The sequence below is a fragment of the Saccoglossus kowalevskii genome, chromosome 9 (genome assembly GCF_978046115.1).
Source record: "Saccoglossus kowalevskii chromosome 9, keSacKowa6.1, whole genome shotgun sequence".
NCBI lineage: Eukaryota > Metazoa > Hemichordata > Enteropneusta > Harrimaniidae > Saccoglossus > Saccoglossus kowalevskii.
Window position 1 is genome coordinate 11,504,017 of NC_140649.1, and position 9,985 is coordinate 11,514,001.

At 34.4% G+C, this 9,985-nt stretch overlaps 1 protein-coding gene across 1 annotated transcript in view; it reads right to left on the bottom strand.

Annotated features, from left to right (window-relative positions):
• The window catches only part of LOC100373726 (receptor-type tyrosine-protein phosphatase S), an 82,933-nt gene extending 77,731 nt beyond the window's left edge, over window positions 1-5,202 (bottom strand). Inside the window, exons 1-3 of the mRNA XM_085503917.1 lie at window positions 5,053-5,202; window positions 2,293-2,413; window positions 56-229 (exon numbers count right to left, since the gene is read on the bottom strand). Coding sequence (XP_085360043.1) covers window positions 56-229; window positions 2,293-2,368 — 250 coding nt within the window. The 5' untranslated portion in view covers window positions 2,369-2,413; window positions 5,053-5,202. The remainder of the gene's footprint in view (window positions 1-55; window positions 230-2,292; window positions 2,414-5,052) is intronic.
• Between the last annotated feature and the right edge of the window lie 4,783 nt (window positions 5,203-9,985).

Genomic DNA, 9,985 nt, shown 5'->3' on the forward strand with positions numbered 1-9,985 from the left:
GTTAATGTATTCAACCATAAATTTTAATTATACCTATAATAATAATTATACTCACCACTACAACTAACAGGGTTAACTGTCCATGAAGTACCATTACAAGTAGAAGTCAATAATGTAGATGCCTCATATCCATCTAAACATATGTATGTACATACACTGGTATCATTTAAATCATCAGGACATTCCACAGACTGTGTAAACTGTGTAGTTGGGAATGCAGTACATTGACCTGAAAATAAAACATACTTATTACAGTGACTGATTTAACCAATACAAAGAACATATTTGTATATAATATACCTATTACAACTATACTGTAAAATACTTTACTTTAGCTGGCATTAATTTTCGTTGAAAAGTGTTTTTGGGTGTTTTGAATGGAATTTATTTTTCACTGATTTCTGACGAGTTCAATGTAAAATATAGGAAAAAGATATATTTGCTGGATTATATTTTCACGAATCACTCCTTCAGCAAAAATATCTAAAATTAATTCCAAGCGAAAATAAAGTATTTTACAGTATTACAACTTCTACATTGTAAAGGGTATTACATTGACACATATGATTCAATCTTAGAATGTGTAAAAATGACAATGAAGATATTTATTATGTAGGGATTCAGTTATTGCATAATCAATGTCCAAAATAGTAACTGTCATCATAAAACATTTGTCATTATTACCAAATTTTGGGTGTAAAGCATAAAATACTTAGTCTGAAATAATACAACAAATCTAGAACATTTTCAAAAAAAAAAATACCAGAAAATTGCAGATGTCAAGTGAGCATCTGAATCACTGTTACCACAACATACAAGTAGTATATTGTGTTTATTAATAAAGTCACAAACGATTCTTCACAAAATGTAATTACAGTGTTTATCTTGTATAGCATTATCAATACCAGTGGATTTTAGGACGTCATTGCAGCAGATTATTCGCGATAATGTATTCCATTATTGAGCATCAAGGCCCTGTACCATGAACATGAACACAATGTTGTTTTTGAAAACGAATAAAGAAGAAACTATTTAACAAGCAGCCTCTCGGCTGAGATAGCTCCGCTGTTAGCAATGCACATTTCAATTAAAGAACTGAAGATATCATTGGAAAATGAACAATTCTGATAGAGGTCTACCTGAGGTACCTACATGTATAATATCAAAGCAATCGAACTTGCGTTTTTTAACAAGAAGTCGAAAATATCACTTTTTACCAAAAATGAAAAAAATATTCATCAAAATTAGAAAATTGAAGATATCATGATGAAATGAACAAATCTGAGAGAAGTCTACCTGTAGTACTTAATATATCTATATATATCAAAGCAATCAGACTTGTGGTTTTTAACAAGAAGTCAAAAATATCACTTTTCACCGAAAATGACAAAAATATTCATCAAAATTAGAGAATTGGGGATATCATAACAAAATAAACAAATCTGAGAGAGATCTGCCCAAGTCAATAACAATTGTAGTTTTCAAGAAGAAGTCGAATAAGTAAAAAGTATTTGTTTCATATCAGTTGTTAACCTGGTTGCATTGCCTGACTGTTCAAGGAACAGTATTGCTGTATGCAATAGAACGTGCTAAGACACTTAAGATGTACACACACACAAATAACGCTTCTAATGATGATGAAACATAAAACATACATGTGATAAATAGGATATCAAAATTTGTGACTGTAATATTATAATTATTAAACTTAAGTAATTTTCAAATATTCCTCACCAAGGGCTTAGAACATATTACTATATTCATTTAATAAATACAATATTACACTGTCACACATGTGATATCCTCTATGTATGACATACAAAAAACAGATTCTGTAATCCATAGATTCAAGTTCGAATCATAGAAATATAATCAGTAAATTTAGGATTGGTGATGAAAAAGACATCATCGTAGTAGCTGAATGTAAATTCAAGCACTTTACTTCTTTGTACCTTTTGTGTTTAACAATGTGAATAGCATCACAGAAATACAGACACGGTTTGGTCTTCCGATAACGATACAATACACAATTAGTTTAGAAATTCAGTTTCATACAAATCAGTCAGCAAGGGAGCATAATTCTATCCCAATTAGATGCCGATATTTTGTTGAAAAATACATCCTCCAAGCTCAACATACATGTCATGTTAATCAGAAATTCTAGCATGCTGATAATTCCACCTTCACTGTAGAAATCTTGCATCAATCTTGTTCTTAACTTTCCATAATAATAAGAAACATTTTTATGAAAAAAATGTTGAAAAATATATTGTGTGAATCACCTCGATTTACCTTTTACGTGATGTAAAGATATGAATATAACAACAATTGACGTCCACAGGTAAAGCCAGTTTAGAGACACAGCCATAATGTATGTCTTGAGTTCTTGTGAATTTCCTGTGGAGCAAAGAACCTATTTTGGTAAAATGCAACAATTAATCAGTTTACATTATGTTATAATGTATGAAAAATATGTGACAGTTAAGGGCATAACAGGTAACAGTTTATAGAAATTGATCATATTTGCCAGAATAAAAACAGAATGCAAATAAAATGACAGAATTAAATTACATGTATACATGTTTATTAGTAAAATTATAATTATTTAGACAAATGATAAGGATAAATGATCATATTAAAACAATTTCAACCTATCACTTGTACACTTGTAAGTATGTTATATTGTAATGCTTGATGGATTCTCAGACCTGTCAAAGGTTAGGTCTAATCAGTGATTGATATCTGAGTTGACAGTTGGTTTTGCACAAGAAAATTCCAATCACTACCCTTAATGCCTGAATAAATTGTTGGATTTAGAGCAGATTTATAATAAATTATGATTGCAGTGATAAATGGTGCTTTATAACAATAGATGTACATGGTACATTAATTTTTCGACTTTTTTTGTACTTAATATTTACATTTTTGACAATCGTCATTTTTAATGAGCGATAATTTAGTCAGTCACTATTTTTTGTTATAACACATCACTCGTTAATACTGTACCATAATAGGTCAAAACAGGATCACCTGTTATCGGCTAAATTACCATAGAAATTACTAGTTCTCTAGTACATCAACTATTGCCCGGGGATGACGTCACTCGTCATCTGATCGTGTGATTTCCAATATGTCATCTGCTAGTTCGGTCGTTGATATCAATGGTCCGCCTCGATAGACTGGACGATTTATCTTCAGTTCAGAAGAAGAAATTGACTCATTAGTAGAAAATAAAGATGCACTGAAGACGAAGGATGTAATCAGGTTTTCTAGAAGCGTCCCTACATCGTTTTGTGAAGAAATCGAGAAGTCGAGAAGAAGACTGCAGACGATCTATGCACGTTCCACCGGCAATTCTATGTGTAATGTGTTATAAAACACATATTGCATGGTCTAATTCGGGCACTAGTATACGTCTATTTTCCCCTCAGGGTTGTGGGGTACCAGCAATACCTGCTATTGTGCTTAACATCGCTATGTGCTTTTTTTACAACTTAGTTGTCTATTCCAGAATTCAAGCTTTTCCACATAATTTTTTTAACCACGACATTTTACCAACAGCGATTTGGGTTAATTGAAATTTGATTTACCCTTCTTCACAGCGCGAAACCAATATTTGTTTTTGATTTTAACAAGACATATCATTAAAAATTGGTGGGCGGATTTGTTATTTGTTATTTGTAACACGGTATTTTATTAATGTTAAATTGGGTGATTTCTATGGATACTCTTTTCGATTGCAAATGCAAATGGCGACGTTTTGAAATGACAATGTTCACTATTCAGTGCTACAAAAATCTCTTTATATGCAAAAATTGAAGCATTGTTATACACTGGTGTATCGAATAAAGTCATTAGTTGTTGTATAGTTGACTTGAATTATTATGAACCCCCAATAATCAGAAATATCACAGGTTTTTCGATCAACCACCTCAATATGAACAACGCCGTTTTGACAAGATTTGTTTAGCGATGTCAGCATGTTGGTATGTGCTGATTTTTCCCTATTAAAACTAGAAGATGAACATGATTCCTGATATTAATCTTCACATAGCAGTTGGTAGGCTGGTTTTGATATGTACCGGGGTTCAATAACGCAAAATTTCATAGTGCTAATTTTGTTTACGTTGTAGTTGCCTGTGATTTGAGGTAAAAGTATTGTCATACATGTACAATGAGATATCGCTTTGTATGACGGTAAATTTGCCCATTTTAATGAGTATTCTGATGGTATCGTAATCTGTCTGACTTCCTGACAACCTCACCCGGGTGTGAGCGGTTTGTTTACCCACAACATGGTTCAAGACAAAAGGAAGCTAGCTATTTCCAGATCGGGGATAGAAGGACTGTGATGTGGTCTGTTTTAAAATTTTGCATTGGTTTTCAGTTTACTTGTTTTGTTTGAAATCATTTCTTCAGATAAATTCACATACATGTATTTACAAATTATGAATTTTCTAATAAAGTGTTTTTTTTTCTATTCTATTCTACACGTATTTATTCTATCCTAAATTCTATTAATAGTACCAATTTACAACTGGAAAAAGCTAGGTACCTTGAACACTATAACTGAATATATATATTTATACAGAAAACGTGAAATACAGATATGTCTGCACAACACAGATCGCTTGATTCGTATAACGTATAGTGTGTTTAAAAAAAAGAATGAGATAGTAGTATTTCTTAACACAGCCAACAATTTATTTCCCCAAACCATGGTCACTCTATATCGATCCAACAAATTTACAAAACAAATTACAATGGAGGCCGGGTGTGGTACTTGTCTTTCCTTGTTAAGTACGAAAACATTGCAATCCTGGCTAACAACAATATCGGCATATTTAGATTAAAACGTAGACAACAGAGTGGACTAGTGCATCTAGAATACAGTACATTTACGTATCTATATGTAGCCATATTCTGAGAATCCCGCAGACGATTTTCTAAAATAACTTATCACGGCCACTGAACCAGGAAACGAAACCTGGAAACAAAAGTTTGGAAGTCAAAAATCGAAAGGTTGACATTTAACATAACATTTAAACTTACGTGTGCAACTTTTCAGATACACTTCTTCTACGATATTTTCAAAGGACAGTCAAGTGATTTAAATCGTCCAGTTATCTCATATCTCGAATGTTATTTAGTATTTACCGCAACTCCGAACGGGACCCTACTTCCTCGACGCCGCCATCTTGGTTGTGTACTGGAGCTTGTCAACACTTTCATTTCCTCGTACAGCGCCCTCACAACAACTCGTGCAAAATTAATCTGTGTTGTTTTTATCTGAATATCCTCGGGGCGGGGCTACGTCACAGACGTTCTATGTTGCTAAGACGCGCACCACTGTACCATGCATTTCTATGGGCTCTTTGCGCGCTGCTGTGGAACGCCGGTCGAGCCGGTGAAAATTCGAGAAAACAACACAAACTCAACTTTGAAATAATCCTGAACAACAAAATTTATATATGTTACATACGTAGGGCTAATCTTGTTACACTGTTCAGGGGAGTCTCAACAACCATCCCCAAGTACCGTTTTCTGCGAGTTTTTGGCCTTTGTTTTCACCGTGAGGCGGTGAAAATGCCCGGATGTCCGCCCCGAGAATACATAAGAAGCTACAACGAAATTGGAGCATGACATCAACCACACTTTACCACCAATCTTGAAAATTCGGGTAAACTTACTATCTAGAGATCTCGATTTATTAGATCCAGATAATTTGTTTTTCGTCTATAATAATTCCCCAATTGGCATTCATATTAATGGTCAATTGACTAACATTACGTTACGCACTGTGCTCGGTGATTATTTATAAAGACGAAGGTAATGCCTTTGTTGCGCTGGAAGTACATGAGTTTTGAGTTAATAAACAACACAGTAACATCACCATGTTTCATCGGTATAGCTTTCAGTCACTCAAGGGCGTTGCATGTATGCATTTAATATGATTCATAGCTGAAATCAAAGGCAATTAAGATATGAAAGTATTTTTAAGTACAATTTAACATAAAGTAAATAATAAAAAATATTGAAAGGTAATATCGCTTCACATGAACTGACAATTTCAGTTGTGACTAGATTTTTACTAAGGGTCCATCCCATGTGCGCCTATATATGGCAGCTTACTAACAGGGTAATAATGTGCAGCGCCCTCAAGCATGGCGTCGTCAAAGATTAGACTTATTTATTATTATCATATTCGATTGACCGTGATCCTAGTCTAATGATGAAATTTTGTTCCGGGGAAGGTGACCATGGGTGATGCAGTACACGTGTGTACGAGTCGTGGAACTTTTGGAAATGTTCTTGTATTATTTTACAGCCGTTCTGAGAATTATTTGGAGAGACAATTAGCAATATATCTTGGAACTTTGCAAAACACTTGGGTCTTTTCCAATCTAGACTTGATGGCGCCGTTGTATTGGCAGGCCCATAGTTGGGATCATTCCACCATCTTGCTAGATGCGGGTAAAACGCTGTTTTCAAAACGACACGCGTTGATTACCATACATTAACAGGTTATATGTTGTATATGCATTCAAAGTATTATTTTAAATTGTTATAACCATCTAAGTCCACCTGACACTACAGAGCGCAATTTACAAAACAACCCCCGAGTGTTCAGTAAGCCCAGGTATTAATGAACTCGTCGTTGGCGGGAAGGCTCAAAGTAGAGTTCCTTAGCATTGGACGCGCTGCTATTTCGCGACAGTTTTGAGCCAAACTAAAAATTTGTTTTTACATTACTGGTACATTATGTATCAAATTCAGATTTTATACCGAGGTGGGAGAGTAAGTCGGGGATACACTGACGGAAAACTTGATTATAACGCTTTGATGGCCTTTGTCAACTTCAAAAGTGCCTTCCTTGAGCGAATCACTTTTTCAACTGCAGTTTGAAATTGAAGAGGGTATGACGACCGTTATTATGTCTAGTCCATTTTTGTAACAGGGACAATTGACTAAAATGATCGAGGGATTGACATTTTCGACAAATTTAAGCAACACCCAACTTGCGATTTTTAAAATGACTAAAAATGGTAATCACGTGATCGTGCAAACGACTGCAGCGATTGGCTGATCGCATGTTTACTCTGTCGTGTTAAGCAATTTGATCGTTATTATTGAAAACACTGATTATTGTATTGTCGAAGTTTCTTAAATACTGTACTTTATATATTTGATTACATGTACCATTTTTTGCTTTAAACCACGTCTATAAATAGACATGTTGGTGACACAAGTGCGAACGTGATAGAAAACACCACTTTATTACGCATTTCTATAATGGTAACTTTCGACCAATGAGGGACATTCCCGCCTAGGGTTCAGAATCCCACCGAGCCTATAAATAGGACGCGCAAGTGTTTTAGCGCTAGTCTTTACCGTGTTCTTGTGTTTTACATTTGTTTACATATCTCTTTACGGTAAATTCTCCGGTGTATCAGTGGATATACTGTATTGATGTAATAAACTACTCTTACGCGTTTATTACTTACGTATTCGTTTCCTGTGATTGATTTGTTTGCATAGCCTGGCATTTCTTACTTATTTTGGATATAACCCAGTCACGAATCATAACCCCACATACTCAGCCACGCCTTAAAGATTTAGGATAGAGTTTCTAAGATTTCGTAACAGAAGAATGAGGGAAGTGGACAGTGAGGCGTTACTTTAGCTGACATTTCGATGAATAAATGTGTATTTCTTTGGGGTTACGACACTGGCACCTGGAAGAGTCATTTGCAGTCACCGTCACGCCTGGGCTAGCAAAGTGGTTGCAGATTTCCCCTGTGCACAGACACGGTTTTAAACTGAAGTGCACTGTTTCATCAGTGTGGCAGAAAGGTATTAAAACACCCGCCGAACTACATAGCTACTCGTCGGAGAGTGGAAAAGTTTCTAAAACTATGGAGATTTTGATTTCATTCATTTATTTCAATACGAAGTCTGAGTGATTAGCGCCTTCTTAGTGTTCATTTTTTTCTGGAATAAGAGGAACCACTTGTAGAGTTCATTGTGTTGCTGTGAGTTGTGATTAGCGCCACCCAGTGTTCATTTTTGGAATGAGAGAAACCACTTGTGTTGCTGTATATTTGTGATTAGCGCCCCCTAGTGTTCGTTTTATAAATCACATATTCTGTGTTTCTGTGATATTGTTTATTTGTTACATAATACATTTCCCTTCTTGTTCACTGTCAACTGTGGTGATTATTTTAACCAAACGATTCCCGTTTCCCAACAGAAGCAAGGCTAAAAATAACGACTTTCACACCACCGACGAGGTTTATTATTATACCTGTTCAAGAAACATGTAAGTAAGCCCTCTCCGAAAAGTAGTTAGACTCGATAAGATGTATGTAATTTTACAATTATAATATTTGAATTTTAGTGGCTATTAAGAGTTTGTCACAAGTCATGGTAAAATACGTAGAAGAAAGTAATTAAACGGGGCCCGAAAATGTTTATAATGTGGTAGAGGGAATTGAAAACCCGTCTTCTTATGATTGGTTATACGCATTCCACGAGGAACGCCTCGGATACATAGTGTGTATATGAAACAACTAGATTGAAGGATGATAGGTATACTGAGCACAGCCCCCAGTCAATATGTGGCAATCACGTCTTCCGATGGCAAGATTGTTTTAATTGATGGTATGACTGCAATTATTGTATACGTAATCCACGTTAATTTATTATACAATAAATAATAGTTGCGTGATGTAAGTGCATTAATTGTTATCCTGGTTTTAACAGCTATTTTTACTATATTTAAGTTAAATTCGCGTGTAAACATATAACTTATTGTTTCGAGACAAATCCGTAATTAAAAAAAATACGGTAAATTATCAAAATAGTGAAATTAAATAAAAGTGAAAATTAACTTAAATTATTGGGGATATTTTGGTGACCTCTTTTTTGATAGTGTTTAATAGATCTATATTTTCCGACTGTTAGGTGAACATCTACGATCGCATAGAATCAACCTTTTACATACATTCGTACTGCAACTAAAAACTCTATTTCGTATTCTATCATGATTTGTTTATTTGAATAAAAAGAAACTAATTCTGTAACAGTAACAACCAGTACGTGTTGTTTTGTACTAACCATAAAAGTTTGTGCTTTTTGATAATGACTATCATATCCCAAAGCAATTTGTAACTAAATATATGCCTGCATTGTTAAAAGTTTCTACCATTTAATAAATTATTTTTGAAAGATAAAGGTATTATCGACACTTGGTATGGTTCGACAGTCTGTACATAGATAGTACATAATGAGTTTTGTCGTTACTCATTTGGACCTAGCAGCCACGCCTATACGCCGGCTTGCTCTATGAAAACTATGACGTCATATACTTAAAATCTGGATGTTGACATTGGCAATCAAATTTTGGCTACTTATACTACGAATGATTCCAAGAACAATTTATGTGTTTAAATATCAGGATGGAGAGAGATTTTGTAATTATTGCCCAAACTATATTAAAAACGATTTATACTTTTTGTACTGAAAAAAAGTGTTTCATAATAATTACATAAACATAGTTAAACCAGTGGAACACAACGCATATTGCTAAGAATTGGTGACAGACGTACACAATAGCGGAACATACCGACTAGGAAGCGTGGCTTCATAAAAGGTTCGATATCTATCTACAATGTCGCCTCAGCATCGACCGAATTTACCGTTCGATGGCGTGCCCGTCAAACAATTAAATAGATGCTTGGAGAATGGATACATCTGAAAATGTCTGACTGTCGATCATCAATGGGGTCATGTTTATGTGTTTTTTTTAATTTGGTGTAATTCAAACGTATTGTTCTCCATTTTCCTGTTCAATTATTATTTGTGTGAACTAGAAAAAACGTAATACGCAATCTACATCAAAGTAAAATATACTTATTCAAGAAACTGAAACAATTATTTGTTTACAAATTGCTATTAATAATATCATATTAAAAAGAACATGACA